The following is a 24,627-nucleotide window of genomic DNA, read 5'->3' as shown; positions in this document are numbered from 1 at the left end:
CTTGAGCAGATATTTTTGATGTCTTGTGCGGAGGATCTGTTTACCACTCGTTTAGTTTGCTAACTGACGTTCGATGTTTGCATTCCGATGGTATTTATACAAGCTTGCGGAATGGGAAATTGGAAATATGACAAATGATGGGCCTGCAATGTGGCAGCGTTTTTTGATTTGACTTGGCTATCGGGATCGGAATCGCATCGGTTTCCGTTTCATCTTCGGATGCTGCAACACATCGAACTTCGCACATTGCCAACAGTTAATCAGAGATAAATGAGCTTTTAAGCGTTGACACAAAACCCCGTCTCAAGTTACGGGTTACGGGAAATGGGGATACCGCACGGAACCAGTTTCTTTTTTTTTTTTTTCAACCAGACCATGCAACCTTAGGGCGTTGCTTGTCTTACATAAATCTGCGGAACTACTCGTGTTTGGGCGGACGAACATCAAAGCCGCTTACTTACCACAAAAAACGATGCAAAATATGCATAATTAATTAATTAGCCGGGCGATTGCGATTTGCATCTTTTGCGGCAGGTTATGAACCCGGTTTGAAGCTCGCTTTCAACCCCATCGTAGTGTCGAGTCCATCAATATCGTCAGTCATCGCTTGGGCATCGACAGCAATTGTGGTTTTTGGCCGCACAGTGCAGTGTTTCTGTGGACTTAACCAATATTGGAATATTCCCCAAGTCGGCTAAGAAATGTCCGTCCGTAATCTTCACACATTGCTGCTGTTGATCCGAGCATTGGGTTTCCTAGTTTCTAGCCAACAACAAACGCCTTCAATTAGGCATACAAAGTATAGCAAGACACAGGCACAGAAACAGAAACAGACACAGACATTGCATAAACAATATTTAACAATAAATAGACACTGGCACACACTCTGATTCACAGGCAAAACGGCTTACTTCCTTCGACTGGGCCAGTTAATTGCTCTGATTGTTTCACATAAATCTTCAGAGTGTTTATCTGTGGGTGGTTAGGTGTGTGTTTGTGGATTGGTGGATGTGTGTGTGCAGATGCTGACGATGTGCTCTAATTGATAAGGCGGTCTGAAGAGCGACAGAGCTACCAATTGAATTCAACATAAACCAGTTAAGATGCACACGGCAACAAATTTGATGAGTACTTGCATGTCAAAATAGTCAAAGTTTCTTCTGTTATTATTATAACATGGTGGTATATATTCAATATCAAATTTATCGTACATCGTACAATGTTTATAATGGGAATATTTAATTAAATTAATATTGTGCGTTTTCCTCTCAGTGCACGATATTGTGTGGCTGAGATTTATAGGCCTAAATCACCAGAACATTCCATCAGGCTGGCTGGCAGGCAGTGGAGCAATGGCCAGAAGCAACAGGCTTCTCAGCCAGGCCCCAACAATATCCATTTATGCGCATAATGAGTAGTCATACATAAGGGATGACTACAGCTGCCGACGGCTGCTCATCATCCCCAGACTCATCCAAACGTGGGCAACTCCGCATCCAAATGGCCAGTGGCCGGCATTTACATTTATAAATATGCATAATTTGTTAAAGGCCAAATGAAATCCTGCAAACGGCCTCGAGGGGGACTCGAGCAAAACGCTCTTCTAATTTAATCATTTTGCCCATTGGCACCGACGAATTCATTTAATTTGTTGCCAGGCAGAAGTCGTGGGTGTAAGGTGCGCTTACGGGCCAAGTTTTCCAAGGAGCAGTAAAACCTATCAGCCTATTGACAATGACACCCGCAAAAGGCAGCGTGTTCGTAAGTAAATAAACTGTCCCGAGGCCAGAGACCTGTCCCATAGAAGGTATCAGTTCGTCTAGGTTGCCGGGATTCCTGTTGTTTCCGCAGTTCGTTGTTCTGGTGATGGGCTCTTGTTTACTGTTTATCTTTGCACAGAAGACAAACAGAACTAAGACCAAACAATGTCAGTAACAATTTGGCAACGTCAAAAGTCGTAGGATGATAAGATTTATTTATAGTACCAATCGCTGTGATTGCCCAGTTTGAGGGCGTAAGTGGGAGTGGTAGTGGAATTGGCAGTGGGAGCAGAGCTGATGCTTTTGTTAATTAAAATTTTGTAGGGCACGTGTGCCACGGAACCTGAGCCATAAATCATGACATCAACAGCAATGGCAGTGGGGTGGTAAACGAACTCAATCACCCACTGCCAAGGCAGCAAACTCCCCAGAGGCGGCAACAACAATTACCGTCAGATAATCATGGCCATTATGTGGGGCGCCAAAAACACAAATCATGACAGCATTAAGAGGAACAAATCGCTCCCTATCTCTGAGTGGACAAAGGTCAGCAGTTAGCGGTCATCAGACCGTTATTACGCACAATTAGTGTCTGTATGCATTACAGAACTATCGAAGACAGGGTGCTCAATTAAAGAGCAATTACCAAATATTAGCTAATGGCCGGGCGGCTGGCAATTGACATTTGTGTCTGGCCCAGAGCGAATTGCTCTACAACTTTCGCAAGGCGCAAGAAAGAAACCAAAACAGAGCGCCCGGGGGCATTAATATTAATGAACTGCTCACACACGCGACCCCGGGCAGTTCATTAAAGTGTCAAACACTTTGTCCCGCAGACATGTCCAACTTGGGTCTCACTCTCGCACTCGCTCTCACCAGGGCAAAGACCACAGACCCCCGTAAAGACCCACCAATTCGAAAGAAAGTGGCCAAGAGCTACAGAAACTGAAAAAGAAACCGAAACAGAGATGGCAAAACCTGTTGCTCTCTTGGAAGCTGTTTGCTGGGGAGACGACACGACTGCGACGATAACGCCCAATTGACCCCAAAAGCGGGCAAGCTGTCACTATTAACGTGTCATAAATCAAAAACTTGTTACCATGTAAAAACGTAACATTTTGCATATTGACCGGGCATGTAACCAAATAGCTTCCCAGTTACATTTTTTGCCACAATCGCTCTTGGCCGCCGTGACACCATCGATGGCCACATGATATCGCCGGCTAATTATGATTGATGCTTGCCACTGGGTTCAAGTTCAAATGAAGGGGATTTCTAGAGGCCCCCCATTTGGAAAAGTGCAATATTGAAATGCCAAATGATAGGCGATATTTGACAGGGCAAGTAAAAGCCCTAAAATATTAAAAAAAAAGGAAATAAAGTAAAAGTTGGACCTGCCTTGCCTTGTGGCCACGTTTCTACGCGGCCTGTCTTGGACGCTGAAAACAATTAGTATGACAATTTATCATATGGCCACAGCCAGATGATTTATGAAGGCCTAAAAACAACACGTAGCCGACACGTTGCGTTGCGTATACGCCATGGAGTCACTCGCTGTGCTGTGTCTGTGTGTGTTAGTTTGTGTATGTGTATGCGTATTTGCTTCTGGGGGTGCGTCACATGTTTGCCCATTTCCTTCCTTCCTGCGGCCTGCTTGTTGCCTTTGTGCTATGCAATTTCTAGTTAATAAATATTTCCGGCTACAAGCAAACGAAGCAACAAAAAAAAACGCTGACAGACACGCCCGCCAAGGAGGCGACTTATGGGCGGATATCGCGCAATAAGTTGAGTCAACAATTAAAACTGTTGCCCTTTTTCACACAAGAGTGCAAATTTGGCCCGGCTATTATTAGGATATATGTATGTATGCTATGTGAGAAAACTATAAATCACCCGCAATTAAATATATACGTAAGGAATTGGCACCGAAATATTTCCCAAGTATGGCGTCATATTCAATATCTTTTCCGTGGAGTGAACCTCAGCAGGACAGTAATCCCTTTACCCCAAATCCTGCAGCTATCACATGCTCATTCTGGCATATTAATTGGCTTTCATTAATTATATTTTGAAAGCGTGTCCGGGACATGGCGAAAATAGTGTTCCATAATTAATTGATGTTCATAATATTAAGGAAAAGTACATACATACATATAAAGTGTGGTCATTTAATTCCCCAGCAGGGTCCAAATGGACAAAGCTCAAAAGCATATCCTTTATATGCTTAAAAGCTTTCTGTAGTGAAAGTCTTGAAAAGCTTGCTGGAAACTTTTTGTAGAGTTTCCTGAACACAAGCAAATTGTGTAGAAATCCATTGGATGAGCTTTAAAAGCTTCCTCTAGTGCACTGAAAGAAAAACTACATACTAAATCTAAGAAATTCGATCTTGAATGAAATCTACTATTTCAAGGATTATCTCGGAGTTTCATTTTTTCTTCAGGTTATGTGATTATAAAAGTTTGAATTCACCATTTTACCCATTTCCCAATCTATACAACTTGAATCCGTTTTTTCTTAACTTTTATTTACAAAATTAAATTCTCTTTCTGTTCAATTACATGGAAATGACAAAACCGCACCAAAAGACAAAAGCAAATTAAGTGCTATAGGAAATGATTTAATTTGCAATCAAATATCGGTTTTGCATTAGCATTCACACATCTTTCTATAATTTTGGGTGGTAGGGTGCATCTATTGGTGCTACTTCTTTGTATCTTTGTATCTACAACATCAAAAATCAACTTAACGGCCACATTAGATACTCCTTGCCTTTATTTTGTGGTTTATATATATACGTATCATACATTTATGCATATATATATAGTTAAATATTCGGTGTATGTATATAATGGTTATTCCACAGTTGCTGCCGCCATCTCTTCATGTGGTTTTTGATTAATAATTACACATGTATGTACTTCATATATAGTTCTGTGTATATATATATAATTTTTTATTCCTTTCGCACATTATCGGTAAACTTTAACAATGCGCTGTATCTCAGTTATTAGACTAGGTAAAACAATCCGTATCTGTATCTCTCTGCTCACCGTTTAGGTTTATGCACTTGTACTTTAACATTTGTTTATGTATTTTTACTTCATAACACACGCTCCGTTTTACGTTACAATCGTGAGTCTGGTTTCACGCAATTAATGTTACTATGTTGTGGTTTTTTTTGGCCCCCGAAAGAAACTGAAAGGAAAACTATGTATGTAAATGCATTTTACACGTACGAGTTGTATCCAAATTAAAGCAGATTTCGGCTTGCAACCAAAGTTAAGCGACAAACTTTTTCCGCAGTTATGGGATTAACATTTTATGTTTTTGCTAAGTATCCTTTAAGTACATATGTATATGCATGTATGTAGGTATTTTCGTGTAAATATATATATATAGAGGATGGAAAACAAAGGACATAGCTTTAAAATACGTGTAAATACTTTGTTTAGTTTGTATTTTATACTAGAAAGAGTTATAAGTCTACAGCATAGGACGCAGTTAAAGATAGGGTATGCATACATATAGATATTACACATTTACATATGGTTTATCCTGTTTTCTTTGTTCTAGTTTTATTTTATATCTCTATTCCCCGCCTGCTCCTAGTCCTGCTACGCATTCAAATATACCTGCTATACCTGTTTTCTATGTTCTTATCTTGTGGTTGTTTGCCTTTGATATCGACTACAGAGTTTGCTAGGACACTCAACGGATTATGGTGTTGAGTGCAGAATTTCGATAGATCTGTTCTACTGTGGTAAATGTGCGCTTTTGCAATTTCCAGAAATAGTTTAAACAGCGAATTAAGTGATTTTGTGGCACCCTGGGCGCTTAGCTCACCAAATAAGAAAACTAATTACACAAACAGAAATTATAAGAGTACATCCCCTGCTTAAATGAACTTTCAGTTCGACAGATCTAACACAAATCACGAATGGCAAATATTAGAAGTTACACAAAGGAATAAACACAATGAAAATCAAATGTTTAATCTCAATCAATCCTATTCCAAAATAAAACACAGCCAGCACTTTTATTGAACCTCACACTAAACTCGTTGATAAAACGCCAAGCTGCCTAATGGACGTCGCTACGCGGATGTTTATCTGGACCTGACCTCTGACCCTCTGCGCGACCCTCTCCGCCCTACTTCATCTTCTTGTCCTCGTGCGCCTTCTTCACAATGGCCAGCTTGGAGTGCGGCGACGAGGGGTGCAGGGTGCGGTAGGGCGCCTCCTTGGTGCCATGTAGTATCAAGGACCACTCCAGCAGATTGCCATGTCGGGTTTGGGGCGAATTGAAGCGAGCCTGTGGGCGGATTCGTTTAGATATGCCAACTATATATAGGCCTTTTATATACTACCTCCAGTTTCCAGGTTCCCTGCGGATACTCGCCCCACGAGTGAGTGGTCATAAAGGGCCATTTGGTGAAGCCATCGCGGTGGTCATCGTCGTTGGCGCGCCTCGACAGGATCATGGATCTATGGAGTAATGATTATAATGATTATAAAATATTATAAAATATTATAAGCATGCATTGCACTATGTGTTATTAATTCACTTACTTGGTGCCCATTGGCGAGGTAAGGAAGAGCTCCAGATCGCCGCGTCGTGAGGCATTCGCCGAGATCACCGCCTGTACATGTTCCAAATAGTTGACCTCCGTGTCGCTGCCCTTGCAAGCATCGGTTTTGATCTCCCAGAAGAGCGAACGGCCCATAACAATGGCCCTGCGTCATTTAAAGGACCAAAAGGATAAGCCGACTTAAGCCTAGTAGTAGTCCAGGATATACTCACTGCGGCTGGGTGAGCTCGCCCGCCTCGCAATGATAGCGTGGTGGCACTGCATGCCACTGCTTGGATAGTGTGACCATGGCGCCGGCGTCCAGCACTCCGAACCCGAATAGGTGATTGAACTCCAGGCCCACGCCGTTCATTGTCCAGTGGAATCGGTTCTTGGCATCGAACAGCGAGTTGCGCTTCGATGTCAGCACCGTCAGATGCTGTATGTCCCGCCAAGTCAGCTGCGGACTGTCAAAGGAGTGTGGGTTTAGCATAAATTCATAAAGTGACACAAAGAAATACACTCGAAAAAATGGTACTACCATGTTTGTTATCAAAATGTTGATTTTAAATTCTACATAATCATCATTATTTTATGATAATTACCATTAAAACGACATAAAATAAACTTAGAGATGTTTTTAATGGACACCAATACTTTCGAGTGTATCAATCAGAGGGGCGAAGGCGAGGATTACTCACTTGGCCTCCAAGGCCAGGGCAAAGACGCCCGCTGCTTCGGGCGCCGCCGCACTGGTGCCCGAGTGGGTGGTCGTGCACTTGCCATAGAGGTCCGTGGTGGCAACGCCCGTGTTGGGGTCCTTGGCTCCGTTGCTGAATGTGGACGCCAGCGTGGAGCTGCAGCTCTCGTCGTAGTGGGCGTTCTGGCCATCGTTAATGGCGCTGTTAATGGATATGGTCCACATGGAGGCGGCGTAGCCGTCGCAGTTGCAGTCATCCTCCTCGCCGCCGTCGCCGGATGCCCAAACATAGATGTTGCCCAGGCCATTTCGTCCCTGCGGGTGGCGTGAAAGATTAGCCATAAATTCCAAAAAAACTGTACCTCGTCTTTCCCAGCTCAGGCGTACCTCATTGACGCCCTGCACTATCGCACGCATGGTGGCATTCCGGGGACCATCCACGGTCTTGCCATCGTCGGTGGGACCCCAGGAGGCGCTGTAGATGTGGATTTTGTGCGGCTCGTGGCCCATGGAGTTGGCCTCGATTAGGTCCGTCATGTACGGCTGATCCAGCATGCGAATGCCTGCGGAGCGGGCGATAAGTATGCATTAAATCTAATGGCGGAAATTATAAATCAATATTTATACGATCCCCTCCACACCGTCCACTTTCACTTGTCGCTTTATGGCAATCGTAAACATTGCAGTGCATTTCCCAACGCCGTCTGTGCTTGTTCGAAATTTTTCCCGATTTTTCACATGATTTCTCCCTGGCGAGCGATAAAAAATATTGACAGATAACGCGGCTGGATTTGTGACCGCACTTGTTGCCTCCCCATTCCAAGAGGAAAAATATCTCCCATTTCATGTAAAAATCACATTTTATCGAAGCTCAATTTACAATGATGGAACGCGCCCCATGAACTTTACACTTTAGATATCACATATGTACGTACGTACATGACTGAAGCTGACAATTGATTCACCCCGTCTTTTCGCGGATTACGCTACGTATGCGTAATGCGATTTATACGCCCGAAAACTTTGGAGGTCAGGACCTCGAAGGCGTCGCTGATATATACACGCATATGTACATTTATTCAGCGGATATTCTGCCAAAGCCACTTACCTGCGATTTTGCTGTCATAAGCAACGCCAACGCCGCAAATTCCATTATCTCTGGCAGCAGCCACTTCGCCGGCACAACGAGTTCCATGGCTGAAAAATGTAGTAGCGGTCGAGGATGAGATGGGGCTAATCATTTACTCAGCATCCTGCGGGTAAGCAGCTTAATAAAATGTACTCTCTCTGCATTAAGCAGTGCCCTTTAGCTGACAAACTATCAAGTGACTGGAGCTCCAGTCTCAAGTGAAGAGAGCCATTAATTTCGCAACTGCCCTTTAATTAGTCAAAGTTTTCTTTGCGAGCACAAAGACAAAGGCAGCTTAACCCATCAACTTGGGCATTCCATTCAAATCGTATGGCACAAACAAATTATCCACTTCAACATTCCAGTGTGCTGTTGAGGACATTTTTGGCCCCAAAATCGATAGCTTTGCCCATTCGAAACCACTTACCTGTTGAACCAGTCGTCGGTGTATCGGGGATATGGAAAGGGATCGTTACTGCTGAAGTCATAACTGGCCTCGGCGTTCTGGAAATGAGCAGATGTAACCACATTAAATACGAGCTCGCACGTGTGTGTGTGCGGTAAGTGGGTTTTGTTGTAGCTTTTGGGAAAATTATTCAATTTATTTTCGGAAGCAGGCCACCTCAACTCAACTCACTCGACCCGCTTGCATATGCATGGCAGATAAGCACTTTGACAATAATAATGATGGTGGAAAGTTTTAGTGTCAGGAAAAGTTGAAGCTTTTAGCTTCAATTTCCTGCCAACTTTTACTATTATGCACATTAGGGATTTCAACAATCCGTTGTGGAGCAACTAAATTAAATCGCACATATAGAGCCACAACAACTGTTGGCTATTTGGCCATGAATAATTCCTCATTGGCAACCGATATGTGCAGTCAGCCAAAATTTAATTAAATGCTCGCTAGTGCCATTTAAAAGGGCTTTGCAGGCATTGCGCGTGTGGGTTATACTCACATAATTGAATTTCAGATCCGGATGCATGTAGTCCACGCCTGGGCAGAGAAAACGCCGCAATAAAGTGTATAAGTGTAGGATAATAAACCAGTAGATTGAATTTTTATTTTCATTTCCGAAAATACTCACCATCATCCATGATGGCAGTCGTAACATTCTTTCCGGTGATTCCCTGCGCCCATGCCGCCTGTACATTCAGATCCAGCCTGACTTTGCCGCCATTCTGGCCCGTGTTCTTGAGGTACCACTGCAAGGGAAAGTAGGGGTCAGTGGGCTCCTCGTCAATCCGATTGGCCTCGCCCACTTTCAGGTCGAACTTCATGCCGTGAATGGCGGGCACCGCCGGCCGCAGGCCTCGTTTAACCCGCTTGAAACCCGGCTGTTGCACGGCCGTATGCACCTGCGTAAGAGAGGGGGGGGGGTTAGAGGCCATTAGTGTTAACGTTCGGCGTGGTAACCACAAAAATGGGGTTATGCTATCTGTCACACAAGCCGAACTCCACAGCATGCGGGTCATTATTATGCGTACGCGTTCCAATCCAAAGCTGTGCAAACAGCTGTGAACAGAAGCAAAACGACCTTGTTTGCATGCCAATTTCCATATTGTCCTACCAACACCCACCCACCCAATGACCGCCGCCCACTCCATGCACCTTGTGTGTGCATTCATTCTGCACCCTGATTATCGACTATGGCCTATTGGCACGTTCCACTCCGTTGGCCAAATGGACGCACAGCCGCACGCAATGCAATCGATGTCCGTTATGCAGAACGGCAAACAATGTCCGGTGCAAACTATTTTGGGAGCTTGCAATGAACTCTGGCATTTGACATTTGTGCGAGAAAGCAGGCACATTGTTACAAGCTGATTGTGATTCCTGTTTGCCGTTTACTGGGAGTTTATGGGAAAAGTATTTTGTATTAAATGAAAAAAACGAGTAAAATACTGGGCAGTCTTACAAAATGATTTACATTCCTAAGTAAGCATAAAAACAAAAATATTATTTTTCCAGAAGAGTCAGGGATAGTAATATGAAATCAATGTGGAAAAATTGCCAACTACCCCATTAATATTTATTTCTGTGTCTGTATTCCAAGCCATTGCATTGAGCACGTTCCTACCTTATTTGCGCCCCAACTAACAGCAAGTGTGCCAGTTTCCCTTTCGACCTTGATGCGAATTTTCTGCATTTCCCCTACCCCCCCGCAAAGTTTCCACTTGTACTCACCGCCGGATGGCTCTTAAGGGCCCGTGTGTGCGTCAGACTTCGCCTGGTGCGGGCATGTGGAAGGGTCCGGTGCTTGAAATGATACTCGTGTCCATCGGCGCCGACCAGCTGTAAGGAGTCCAAGCAGTGCAAGAGAACATTTTATTAGAGACGTGGCATTTTAATTGAGAAAAACACATTAATTCTCTGCTTGTTTTGCGCCTAGAAGCGTGACCCGTAATTGCGCTCTAATTGAGTTTGGCCCCAGCCATTCCTCACACATTCTGATGGCTGTTGGTTGATGTTGATGTTCGATGGTGGGTGGTGTGCCCATAATTGTGCTCTAAATTGCCAGTCATAATCATCATCTGCTGCAGGAGCAGCAACTCCAACATCATCATCATTAATTGCCTTTGGTAAATTGAGTGCCAGCAGAGCCAAGACTGAGCCAGTAATTTTCCGTTTTTACCCACTGCAATTTTAGTGAACGGGATCTCGAGTTTCCACACGATACGTGCCGAGCCTTCGGGCCAAACCCACTTTCACTTGGCCAATGGCAGGCCGCCCTTGGGAAATGGGCCACTATTTTCGGCCTACACGCTGGCAAAATGTTCTTTTATCAAGATTACAGATTTTTATAAGTTGCAGCTTCGAAAGGAAACGATTTTCTTGTTAAGTACTTGTAAATAATATTTACAGTAGAAGGAAGAATTTATCATACTATGTTTCCATCGTACTATTTCCCTAAGTGTACGATTTTGATCCGCCGCCTGCAACATGTTGCTCATCTCTAAGCCATCGGAGACCCGAATGGCATTTGGCCAGCTGCTGGGCGTTATATAACTTTGCCCTTTTGGACGGATGGCCGGAGATGGCCGGGCGACTGTCGTCCTGCATAATTCAGGCTTACATCGTGATTAATTAGCAGCTGTGCGGCGTTGAGTGCCATTGCTATCAATTCATAATTCGCTCAAATGCGCATCAATAAAACGGCATCTGTGGGGAGCGGCGATGACAATACCCATCAATTTGCCAGCCAAATAAGCCCGACTGTGAATCTATTTTTAAAACACGCCTCATTAACCAAGCCAGCCGCAAATTATAAGGATGTCGACTTGATGGGCTTCCCGCCGGCAGCAGCGCTAAGCACACGTGGGTAATTTCCTTAACCCAGCCAGTAACTGACTAAACAAAGGTTTTTCCCAACCATCGGAGTTCCATCAACGTGAGCTTATGCAAAACCCGCCCACGCGGCCGTTTTAAGGATTCTCGTCCGCTTCGCAGCAGCATTAAATATGAATAAGGACATTTGGGTGAGCAAATTGAGCCAGAAGAATGCTTTCACTCCTTTCACTCCTTTCGCGTTTCGGCATTTATGGCTTTTCTGACCGCTGTCTGCACACTTTCAATTCAGCTTCAACACTTTGACCCGCAAAAATTGAAGGTGAGCGGAAAGGGTTGCAGGAATAGCAGAAATTTCTTTGATCAGCGAAAAATGCGTAATTCTAAGTAAACGTTGGAAGCGTTTAATGAATTTCAAGTAAAATTAACAAACGAAATGGGAGCCCTTTCAAAGGCGGAAAATCAATGGATGTAATTAATTTCTACTAACAATAAGGTACTAAAATTTACTTTATGAGAAAATAGTTTAATATTGGTGCTTAAAATAATAGATCTTTATATGTGGAATACCAACCATAAGGTACTAAAATATATTTAATGAGAAAATAGTTGAATATTGGTGCTCAAAATAATAGAAATTTATATTTGGAAAATATTTGTTGGGTCGTGCCTTAATGTTCCTGTTTTATAAAGCCCAAACACAAACTTAAAACCCTGACATCTATTACAAGCATTTCCCAAATTACGCGACAGAAATTCGACGTTCATTTACGGACTTTCAGTCATAAATTAATAAATTCGTAGCCAGCCACGTCAGCCAGTCAATAAATGGCTCCACCCAAGTGGAGCAATATTGGCGGGGTGGATTCAAGCACCAGTGGTTCAGTGGTTTACTTAGGCGCCAAGTGCCGCGCATAAGTAAGCGGGAAAACAACGGCAAGGCGCGTAACTTGAGGGCCATCAATCCGTTGACTGCTGTCAATCACGGCCCTCCACAGACGGTTTGAGTTTGTCTATTTTTATGCCCTGTTAATTTGTGTGTAAATTACTCAATGGGTACTGCAACAGCTGGCCAGCTGGATTCTTTGGCCTATACTAGCCAGTTTAATGGACTTCCTAAGTATGTTGCCAGCTTACAAAAAAAAAATAGAGATAGATAACGATAGCGTATACGCACAGTGGGCGCTCTTGAACGCACACGGTACACAAATAAACAATGTGAGTTAACTAATCTGGCGGACATTTGACCACATGCCGCTAAATTGCTGGCATATTTTTAGATGTCCCGCATAATTTGCAGATTTTTCTTCATAAGCACAGCATATGGTATGCCGCATCCCAACACTACCAACTGCCAAGTGAAAGTCAAAGTAAAAACAAAACCTTCAGTGAGTAGGATTTATGTGGGTGGAGCTGAACACAGATATTAAGAGCAACAAAGCAGGACGTCTAATGTAGCAATATAGCTGCCATTGTGTCTGTGTGCAGGGCTCGCCATTATAAATATAATGTGTCACACGGGGTGATAACGGGGCTAAAATAAAGTAAGGACAGCTTCGTGGCAAATGGCAGCTGTTCGCCACCCCCCTTTTCGCTCAGTGTGCGCGCGTATGTGTCCGTTGTGTGTGTGAGTTTTTCAAGCTCAACACCACCCACACGCAAAAGTTGGCCAAAAGCTCACATGTGTGCTGTGTCTGTCTGTGTTTGAGACACATTGCTCATTCCTCAGCCTGCCAAAATGGTGTCTATAATTAGTTGGCTGCCGCATTTAAATGGCAAATTTATTAACGAGAAGCCGTTGGCATCTTCGGCACTACTACTACAACACTTGTTGCTCGACAGGACACCAGCTGTGTAGTTACATCACGGCCAAGGGATTTCGGTGTGGGCGTCTTTGTAGCCGGGTCGTGGCCACTACTCGCCCGCGCCATGACACGTCATCTCTCTTGGCCCGTCAACATCAGAAATTTATGGATTTTCACTCGCCCCGTGCGAATCCATGCAAGGTAAATGAAAAACCCGCTGAAAAAGCTGAAATATCATCAGTTGCGCTGTACATGACAGCTTCCCTCGTACATACGCATATACAGCCATGTATTTATGTGCAGCAGATATTTCACAGTGCCTGCAAAAATAGCATACAACAATGGACCAATGGGCCGTTTGGAATGGGCGTTTGTGTGTGTCCTGGGGCTTAAAGGACTTTAAGTTGTTAATATAGCTTCCTTTGTTTACCTTAATCGAATTCTTGTTCGGTCAGCTGTCAACAGTACACAATGGTGGACCTTCAACAAGTTGAGCAAACAGAATTGCTTTTAAATTCCTACGCAAGAGCTGATAAAATATTTAGTTTTCAATGTCCTGAAAATGTTTGCCTTAAAAGGAGAGTGTACAGCTTCCTTGTAAACGAAATACGCATTATTGTTACATCCTACGCCATAAATTTGTTATTTGCATGCATTAGCATACTTAATCTAAAAATACTGGCGGATATATTCAATACTTTCCTACAAAAAATTGAGGAAAATTGAAAACATAGAGGAATCCAATGCCGCATTCTCCGCCTTCCAGATCCGCAGAAAAGTAGGCAACAGATTATGCGAATAGCGTAAGCGATTTATCTCCGATAAAAGCCATTACGCAATCGTCGCATTTTATTTGTTTCCCAATATTGAAAGCCCCGAGGAATAACCATTCATCAATTTGTACACTCAGTTGGCCAAAATGGCCCGGTTTGGTTAACCAACCAACGTCAGAAGCAGGCGTTTATCAAGGACAGTCACTTTATCAGAAGGTGACCAACTTTTCTAGTGGCATTAGCCGTCAATAACTACTGGCATACACATAATATAGATAACAGTCGGGTTACCACGTGATAAATGTGTTCTCGGTGCAACTGCGCTAATTAGGAAAAATAGTCGCCCTTCCTGTCATTCTCGCAATTAATCAATCAGTCAATCAATAATAGGAATATGTATTACTGCACTATTGTGTTTGCATAAATTATCGCTACAAGCGAAAATCACTTGTGCAGACTGCTGAAACGGAGTCCTAAATGATAGCATTTTATCGTGCTGCTATAGAGAAAAATCCTCATCAAGTGTTTTCCCCCCCCAACTGTCAAGAGTGGCACTTTTATTCAATTGAAAAATACGCAAAAAACTTGCCTGTCTTTGTGCTGCGCCAAGACAATGCAAATAAGCGTGTTTGGATTGACAGCTTGGCGATCCACACAAATCCAGTCGTCAATAAATGGCATGCAAATTTGCACAGCCTTAAAATTAGAAGACCTCGCTGGCAGGTGGCGAATTGGAGAAATGCAAATGAGTGTCCTGGCACAGGACTCGTGAATAATTCAGCAGGATGCGGCGACAAAGGAAACGGCAAAGACAAACAGCTGCGCACAACTCGACTAATAAGCTGTGATTGAGGCTCCTGCCATGTGCCCGTGATTATGGCATTTGATTTGCTGGCTGGATCAATGGTTAAATTGCGTTCTGACTTAAACTGGGCAGCTTAAACTGGGTCAAATTGTAAGGCCAGCGTAATTGAAAGCGGCGCAATGGTAGTAAGCCCTTAAGACGCTTTTCTATTCGGAGCAGGGCAAAGGCAGCTTGGCCGCCAGCACACAACATAATTATCTGGAGCGCTCTGTTGACATTGACATGCCATCGCTGGGCAGACACTGCGTATGAGCGATTTCTCAAAGCATACACACAGTGCCAGCTCGGCACTTTACGTAGTGGGCAGTCTTGGCAGCCACGCCAGCTGGCAGTTGGCTAATTAAATTTCAAGATATTCATCTAATTTTATCGAAATGAAATTTGCCGCGTGGAAAACAAAACTTTTACCCACTGACCTTTGACATTTTGGGGGAGTGCACACGCAAAAGCCAGAACGTTTAAAATAAAAATGTAATTATGTATTGTGTGTTATTCACACACTCGTTTATCAACTGCAGACATTTCGGGAGTGAGGCATTGAAAACTTTTTTAATTATTTACAAAGAGCAAGCGGCACGTTTGGTCTTTGTGCTTGCGCCTCGGTTTTCACTTTTTGTGGCTCTCGAAGCATTTTCCTTTTGGTTGAGGGCAAAATATTTGACAGAACTTTGGCTCAAGTGTTGATTTATTAAATTGTTTAGCCACAGTGGCAGACCCGACAGCCAAGGATGCTCGCAAAGGATGCTCGCAGGATCAGAGAAAGAGCAGGCGTAGGAGAAGCAGTGATGTGTGCATTAGCGACACCTGTCCAACTAAGACAACTGTGCGGGCCCAGGAGCACGGTCCATTGGTTCCATTATGGGAGCTGATCCACGCTGAGCCCGGCAGCTTGTTTACAGCATGTCTATATTTAGTGCCACCCTACTTTCGCCTCCATCAAATGAATACATAGCCCTGCGAATAACATCGAGAAAAGTTAAGCAGACGCCGGGCTAAACTAGTTAAAGTTCGGTTCTACTTTTTGTGTGACCTCGTTTAAGCGAAACCCAAAAACTTTCTAATTAGCATTAGGGCCCTGTGAAATCCCAGCCATTCTCTTGCTATTATATTTATAGTTTAAAACTCATTTGTCAAATGATATGTTCAGGGGCAGACAGTGGGTTGCATAACACAATATTCCCAAATGCAAACGAAAAGCTGGCAAATATTTACCAGATGTTGGGCTTCCGTCGTCACATTTTCGCAGGGGAAAAGTAAAAAGTTAAGGCAACTTTGGTCATTTTATTGAGCCAATGTCAACTTGTTAGTGTGATCAAAATTGAAAGTAAATCTGACAAAGGACCACGAGTTGCCTCCGGTACCTCACTGCGACTCTATAGTGACTTTCCATATACATTACTTATTCAGTTTGGCCTTTGAAGCCAGTTTCGCTCAGATTTCGCTTATATAAATCCTTTCAAAAAGATATAAACTACCCTTCTCTTCAACCACTTGCAATATTTACACAAGGCATCACTCTCAGTTGCTGCACGTTAAACCTCTTTCATGCAGTCCTGCCCATAAACCGCTGCAAGTGTGCGTCATAAACAGCAGCATGAATTTGCCATGGCTTAAAATGCATATATCCTGTTACAACTTAAGGCAGTGTACTTGCTTTCGAAATTATTTTTAGTTCTTCAACCAGAAATGCCGTTGGCAACAACGTTGGAAAAAGCAAACGGCAAAACTATTCAGAGCCAATTACTGCATTAATAGTCATAAATCTTCCATCTGTGAGAAATTGTTGTCATCGGGTCCCTGCAATAGCCAGCCTTTGTCCGGCCAACCATCGAGCTGCTTTCCAGGGCTAAAAATAAAAATAAATAAATAATGCGCCTGGACTCGGGCCGCTACACTGCGTATACGTGATAAGGCATTGTGTGCGCCGTTCTGGCTCGTGATTGTGTGCTAGTGTGTGTGTGTGTGTGTGTGTGTGTGTGTGCAAGTGGGTGGCGTGTGTGCCTGTGGTTTTTGGGGCGATGGAGCCAACCTTTTTCCAAAGGCTCGGCATCTTGAACTCCAACTGCGTCTCTGTTTGTCCAGCGACATTCATTGGAATCGGAGCGCGCCTCCATTGTTTGTCTTGTATTTGCCAACATATGCTGCTAGCCTTGGGTTACAAATGTCCGTGCCTTTAATTTGCAACCATCTAACCATCTGGGCCAGCGACCACCGAATTTGTAAACTCGTTTTTCATTTGGCATAATAAATGAAAGGAAAACAGCCAGCGATAAGCAAACGGAGACGAATGTGCCGATGTCAGACCGCAAAGTCATTTCCACATTTGTCTTTGCAGCTCAACTCTAACGCGCTAAAAAGCAACAAAATACGGTTTGGTTTTTTGTGGCAAAGAGAAACTTGTTAGGTTGAAAATATGCACTTCATCTGCGTGTACGCGCTGGCATCTTAATAAGGTCACAACACTATTGCATAATTTATGAGAAAACTATGGCTTAGCAGTATGAAACTATGCATAGTAGATGAGCGTTGACATTTCAGGAACTCCTGATTATCTGGGACAAGCTTAAGGAAAGCAAATACTTGCAATGTGTGTGGAGAATGAATGGAAAATAGGGACATCTTGAAGGAAGCTACATACTCCGCATATTAAGGATTCAGAAAGGATTTTAAAACGCCTTTGAGTTATACCACGTTAAAGGAAGAATTTTTTTATTTATTAATGCACAAACATTTAATATCCCTCATAAATGGCTTTCCGCCTCATAAAGTACTATCTTTTAATTCGAAAAAATCGTAAGAACTTTGCTGATATCTTTTTCTATGCCCATAAACGTTGCTGTAATAATCTGCTTTTGCTGTTGCAATCACCATTGTTGGTGATGTTCTTGGGACTTAGAAGGGCTTTTCAAACAGCAAACCAGCAACACCAGCAAACAACTAACGCCTGTTGCCGTTGGCCACGTCAACTGGAGTCCTGACTTAACGCTTTATGCAAGGATTTGGCTCACAGCCCCACAACGAAGACAAGCGGCTCAAAGGGATGGGAGAGGGGTGTTGGGGTTGGCTCAATGACAGGTGAGTTTGTTGGCTTTTAAAGATGGTACACACACAAACCAGGCAGACACACGACTATGCATGCTCAAAGGCTTTCGTTCCGGTCGTAGGTAAAACTTAAACCCAACGCACAGACTAGTCGCTTTGTGGTATTAGCCAAGTTTGGAAATTATTCTTGGCCAAACACGGGGCACGAAACTGCAGAGAGCTGCTGGTATTAAACTCCGCCAACGACGTGGGCACAAATCCTGCGTGGGCAGCGAGGAAGCATATGTATTTACTTGAGCAAGAAATTGACTTTCGCTTTCTTTTCGCCACACAGCGTGCCCCATTTGCGTTTCGAGGCAGCAATTACATTCAACGCGGGATCGGGATTTATTTAGATTTGTACGGCAATAGCTGACTGAATCTAACGTTTTACTGCCGATAAGGTCGTAACATCAAAGGCAATAAAATCTAAACACACTCATTGTCAAAGTCCCGCAGATAAGATGCGGCGTATACGCAATATCGATTGGAATGGGAGCAACAGTGAGTTTGCCCTGGGTAAGCACTCACTTTTGGTTTGGGATACATTTTGATTTGTGCTCGGCGATAGCGTTTGACGTAGGAGCAACAGATTTCATTCGAGTTAGGTTTTTTCGTTGTTTCCTTATTTTTTTTTCGGTTTTTTTTTTTTGTTTTTTTGATACATGTGCCGCAATTTTATTACGAGGACCACACCCACACAGAGCATGGGATTTCTGGGCAATTATCTAAAAACGAGTTCGAAGTCCGGAGGCGAAATGCCAACAGGCTGCAATTGTAATTAAATCGGGGGCTATTTTTAAAAACATCGAACAGGAAAATCTCTTAGCTCTGATGGGATTATTATAGGCAATTGAGTGGGTAAAAAATCAATAATTACGAAGCTACATAATTAGACTGGAAATTCTCCGGAATAATATTGTCTCTACGGGTATGAAGCAAATCGAAAGGAATTAGTCGCTGAACTTGCACAGATTTCTGCTCGTGTTTCGCTTGCAAAGAAAAACATTCCGACGCAATTAGTCCTTTCTCCCCAGAACCTGTGTGTACGTTCGCCTGTGCAATGCGAGAGCAGTGTCCATGGCAACTGCGGCATGCAATCAGCTTTTGGCTGCGATGGGGGCAGATGAGATTGCGCCATTGCAAACAGCATCGATGTCGCAATGAAGCCATCGGATAACAAGGACCTCTCTCCATCCGCCAGGAAAGAAAACAACGAGCCGGGGCCTCAGGTGCCGACTGGATATCGTATTACCAAGGAATAGGAGAGTTAATTGGATTTAGCGCCAGCTTTATGTAGTCCCCTCTTCCGATGCCCTCAATCTCAATCTCATCGCCGGCACTCTACTGGTTATTGATGCCCCTAATTAATTGCGTCCGTTCCAGCTCTTGAATTCGCATTAATCCTGAATTCCCCGAGTGAGTTATTGACCTAATGCGAGTGCGTGCAACAAGTGCGCGTCATAGCTGTCAAGTGCTGACAGAATTGGGCAACGGTTATGCATTATTTTGACGGATGACAAACCCATAAGCGGATTTATCGCTGCGAATCGCCAGGCTGACAGGATTGCAGATTCCTGCAGTGACAGGAAAGCGAAAGTCTTTACAAGGTAAGTCGTTGCACAAGGAATTACAAGAGGAATGATTTCGTAATAAGCAGATATAATGATTATGCATAAATAAATGATAATGGCTTTTAGTTGTCAATCTTTATTCCTGCGCTTCGAAATTATTTAAAAATTCCACATAATCTGAGGAGAAAGCGTTCAGAATGACAGGTCAAAGTGCCACAGACTGTAAATTACTGACCTACTATGGTGTTATTTACCCCGTGTGTGGGCAGGTTTATTTTCGCCACTCTGACCTTGGCTCGAATGCAATGGCTTTTTAGCATGCAATGCGCAAATTTGCGCCTGGCGGTATGCAGCGGAAACTCCGCTCTGCCGACGGAAGTTGGCCAATGCCACAAGCCCCAAAAACTTTGCCGCTTGCCAGCTGGCCAAAAAGCTGCCTTTAGCATTCCGAGCACGCTTCTGGCACACACAAGCTCACACACCAGGACACTCAAGCACTAGGACACCCAGACCCCGCGAGCAATCGCAATTAACGCCTGACACGCGCCCGACAAGTGCAGCATGTGAACCCAAAACGCTGGCAACTTGGTAGAAGCAACCAAAAGTGGTAGCGACCCATCAAGCCGGCCGTCGGCCATATAATAATTGATTTTTCGCACAATCCACTTACCGGGCCTAGGTTGTCGAAGCCGTACTTGTCGGCCACATCATGGGCAAACGCGTTGTCCACTCCGCGCCGGAAGCGCACCAGGAAGGAGCTGGTGAAGACGGAGGGGCCGCTCAGTCCCCCACCCGATCCGCCTGCTCCTGCAGTGGCCCAGTGGAGGAGCAGGAATGGGGCCAACAGCCAGCTCCATGTGGCTGCTGCCATGGAATTCAGATTGGACGCCTTGGTCCTGCGGGTTCCTCCTGGCTCCTGGCGGCGATGGGGCAACTCTGGCAGCCCTTACAAACGATGAGTGCGTGGGGCGTCCTTTGGGGTTCTTTTTTTTTTGCTTTCGTTGGCAGGATACCGATGTGCTGACGAAAATAAAGGACGCGCTCCACTGCACACCCTGCGTTTTTATTTCAGAATTGGCCACGCGAATTGGGTGCCCAGGATCAAGTTGCTCGGCTGTCAAAGTATCCTGTTGTTGTGGTTTGCAATTCGTTTTCTTTATTGTGTATTTGTGGCCCCTTCTCTGGAGTTTGTTGTGCTTTCCTTCCGCCTGGAGTTCTGTTTTTTTTTATGTACTTTGGTTGGGTTCTTTGTGCGCTGCCACGAACTTCACTGGGGCGCTGCGCGCTGAGTACTATTCGCTAGCGGTACCGACGGACGCCATTATGAATGTCCGCCAGGCGCCAAAGCGGGTGCGAAAGCTCCGCCGGAGAAGCTCGCTCGAAAGCTTCATTTTAAGCAGCCGATAAGCCATCCACCACCCGCCACCCACTAGACACACCCCTAACGGAGATACTGCTGTCCTGCTAGGTTCGCCAGTGGCATGCACAGGACTTTTTCAAGGGGTTACCACTGTTAGAGTTACGCTAGAAAAAGGGGAATGATGCTGTTAAGTTTATTATATAGATATCCTGCTGATCCTGCAGATATAGTAAGTAATATACAAAGCACAAAGATAATCCCAACCCCCCGATAATCAATCTGACTACGCCCCCGCTCGCCTGCTACCGCTCAGCTGCGCTGGCTAAGCTTTTGCTCTGGCTTTTCCCCCCAACTCTGGCTTTCCATCTCGCCTGGCTTGGCTTTTGCAGCGGCTTTAGCTGCCCGCAGACGTCACCAGTTTGGCCGCCCGCTGCCATTAGCCACCCACCATGGGCCGTGCTAAGTTGTAGCCAGTGTTTTGTCATTGGTTTATGCTGCGCTCCGCAAACATATGGCAGCATACTTGACTTTCGCTGACTTTCGGCACGATTCGACTGATTCAGAGTCACATGCTCCTCCGGGTTCGGACTACTGACGACTGGTGGAAGACTATTCATAAACATGAGCGCAATTGCCTCTTACGCGTAATGGCTGCGAAAGGGCTTCAACTTTGACCTTAGCCCAAATAGGTTCATAAAGCCTCCAGCACCCAAGCCTTTAAACTGCAGGCCAAGCGAAAAGTGAAGACAGCTGGGGCAACTTTCGCCGGCTTTTCATGCCGACTTGATTGTTGCCTCCTCCACTTTTAAGTGCGAGATGGGATTCACACACTTTGATTTCATTTGCCATAAATTCGGCTTCCCAGGGAAATCGCCTTTCAGACGGCTCATTACGTTTTAAACATCATTTTATGAACTCCTCATAAATTAAATGTGGGAAATGTACGTTTGATTGGTAAAGAATAAATGGAAATTCCATTTAAGTTTATGGAAAACTAACTTAAGAGATAAATAAGTTCAAAACTTAGCTAAAATTAAATAATTTTTAATTAAAACTATACATCATAAGGTGTCACCAATAAGTTGCAGTTTTTATTTGTTTTTCGGTACAACCTATGTAATATAAACGGAAAATACGAAATACTTCGGTATACACTAGATTATTAAGGCTTGTGTCTTAAATTGTTCATACATATAAAAAAAAGAACCGTAATGTAAGCTGTTACATCAAGCTTAATAATACATCTTTATAGTATTTTCAATTTAAGAATATTTCAATAGGTTTATCAATAGTGGAAAAGAGAAAAACGAAATATTCATTGCAAAACGATCGACCATAACTAATGGTGAGGAATTTTGGTACTTAAGTAACAAGTGTAACTAAATGCTAATTTTGTTAAGTTCATTATATGCTTCTCAAGCAGCTCGAAGTCGTGAAAAAACCCAACTGACCTATATAGATAACCATAGTCAGAATATTTAAACAGAAATCCTTCGCCTACATTTCAATTAATTTAAAACGCTGTCGCAGTCAAAGAGCTTCCTATCCGTGAATGAAAGCTCAACCGGGGGACGACAATTCACTGCTTGTCGGCGACCAGTCGTATCCACCTGTCCGTCCTGCCACCTGTGCTGGTGGGCGGCGCGTTCGCGGCCCGATAATGCCGAACATATGGCGAGTCGCATGCGCCGAACGAACGCACAAGCATTCGATGCGAATATTAAGGGACCTGCTTTAAATTACAATTAATTTTTAATTAGCCTTAAATTAACATTTTCAAAGACGCTTTAGAGCTGCATTAATCAATTAGCGTACTCGTATACAGAATGCTCAAGAAAGGGGGCACGCCAGTCAAGCGAAACAAAACGAAAAATCTTAAATCTAACTTTGCTCATCACAATTGGTACTCGCTGAGGGGAAGCTGATTGTGTTCAGGGGCTGGTTACCTTATCGGGTTTCATTTCCGGCTGCCAAAGAGTTTGCCGCGCGCTGCATGGAACGAAATGATGAGTTTGCTTTGGTCTACAAATATTTAACTTCGTTGGCACTTACCATGCGATGTGGCTGGGGACAGGGCGTGCGAACTGGCATGCCGTTTGATGCGCGGAGTGTCCCTAAGCTCTGATCCAGATGCGGAGGACGAACTTGTGCAGACATTTGAATTGGCCGTCACATTGGTCAGGGTGGACACTCCGCTAGACGAATCCCCTGTGGTTGGCATTGATTTGTACCGCTGCAGCGAGGTACGCGGCTTCTTTGGCATTGTGGCCTGCTGCACTGCCTCTTCTAGAGCGTTTAGCCAGTCCTCGCCCTCGCTTTCGTCTTCCAGAAATTTCATGTAGAAGGAGGGTCGCTTTGCCGTATGGTGCCTAGTGGGTGTGGTGCTTGAGCTTGGTTTCGGAGGCTCTTTGTGCTCTATATTGGACTCCAGTTGCTGGGAGGCCTCGAGCAGAAAGAGATCCGTCTCCGAATCGTTGAGGAAGTCTGCCATTGGATCGGAGGCAGCTGTGGGAGGAAGCACTGGCTCTGGGATAGCCTTCTTGCACGCTGATCTTGTGCGAGCAGCAACAGGTGGCGGAACTGTGGGAGTTTTGTGTGGCATTACTGGTTCGGACACAGCTATCTGTTCCAACTGGCTGTTGAGCCTAGCACAGCGCTCCTTAAGGAGAACATTGGCCCGCATCTGCTGTGCCCGCCACTGCTCATTGTCCAGTTGGCTGCGTCTATCCTCGACGCCCTTAAAGGCTATCTGCCGGCGTCGTTCCCGCTGGCTCAAGCTGCCTATTTCCGCGGAGTCGAAGCCGCTGTCCGTGGTGGCATTGCTGCTCCGGTTCCAGCGCCAGCCCACCTCCGGACTCTCGGTGGCCAGCGTCTGTGAGAAGAGGCAGTTGGGCGAGAGGCTGATGTCCAGGCGGGGCGAGAAGTCCACACTGTCATCCAAGCTGGGCTTGTGTTTGTGTGGTGGAGTGCTCTCCAAATCGGACGTAATTCCCACTACTGTTGAGGAGTTGGGCGAGCCGGGTGTGTCCAAGGATACACTTACATTGTGTCCTGGGCGCACGCTCTGCGGTGAAGCTATGGAAAATAAAGATTATTTTAATTGGTATTCATGGTTCTTCGGGAGGGGAAATCCTTACCACTGTGGCGCTTCTGCAGGAGACGCGTGCTGAGCGTCAGAGATCGCCGTTTAAGCGCGTTCTCCATAACTTTGACTTAATATATTAATTAATTGCGATCAAATTATTTAACTAATCAAATTTGTTTTGTTTTGCGCCGCTGAATGCGCTAAAAATTAAAGTGTGCTGGCAGTGTTGCCAGATGGCAGGCGACAAAGACACCTGGTCACCCTGCTATTCATTTCGTTTTGGTTATAGGCCTTTTCCACTTATGCGAGTAGAAAATCACCCTTTAAAAATTTATAAAAACAGTTTGTTTTTTAACTGTAATCAATCTATAATTGCCTCTTTATATGTTTTTTTATCCACTGGCTTAATGTATGTTATTTCTGTAACTCATAGTTCACCCAATGCAAAAATGCAGTTTCGCAGTTTTAGCAAAAAAAATATGTTCGTCTACTTAGAAATCCACAAGCGTACAAATGAAAATATCGTATAATGATATAGAATAAAAATGTTTCCGGAATGAAGATAAATATATTAAATATAGAAATATAGAAAATTAACAAGGGTTTATATATTTATTTATTGTTTATTAAAACTTTTAG

The 24,627-nt window shown here is 44.2% G+C and overlaps 2 protein-coding genes across 2 annotated transcripts; both read right to left on the bottom strand.

The window, feature by feature from the left end:
* Nucleotides 1-5,436: 5,436 nt before the first annotated feature.
* Nucleotides 5,437-20,825, bottom strand: LOC120452886 (neuroendocrine convertase 2). The gene is made up of 12 exons (XM_039637342.1): nt 20,214-20,825; nt 10,345-10,452; nt 9,245-9,515; nt 9,116-9,153; nt 8,584-8,660; nt 8,136-8,224; nt 7,415-7,590; nt 7,029-7,342; nt 6,561-6,794; nt 6,329-6,493; nt 6,127-6,244; nt 5,437-6,071 (listed from the first exon to the last, which is right to left on the bottom strand). The coding sequence occupies exons 1-12, from the start codon at nt 20,412-20,414 to the stop codon at nt 5,910-5,912; spliced, it is 1,953 nt and encodes a 650-aa protein (XP_039493276.1). The 5' UTR covers nt 20,415-20,825; the 3' UTR covers nt 5,437-5,909.
* A 1,811-nt stretch (nt 20,826-22,636) lies between these two features.
* Nucleotides 22,637-24,215, bottom strand: LOC120453554. Its single transcript, XM_039638307.2, has 3 exons — nt 24,041-24,215; nt 22,956-23,978; nt 22,637-22,892 (listed from the first exon to the last, which is right to left on the bottom strand). Exons 1-3 carry the CDS (start codon nt 24,105-24,107, stop codon nt 22,861-22,863), a joined length of 1,122 nt encoding a protein of 373 aa, XP_039494241.1. The 5' UTR covers nt 24,108-24,215; the 3' UTR covers nt 22,637-22,860.
* Between the last annotated feature and the right edge of the window lie 412 nt (nt 24,216-24,627).

This window comes from Drosophila santomea, chromosome 3R (assembly GCF_016746245.2).
Source record: "Drosophila santomea strain STO CAGO 1482 chromosome 3R, Prin_Dsan_1.1, whole genome shotgun sequence".
Taxonomy (NCBI): Eukaryota; Metazoa; Arthropoda; class Insecta; order Diptera; family Drosophilidae; genus Drosophila; species Drosophila santomea.
This window is presented reverse-complemented; position numbering and strand designations above follow the sequence as displayed.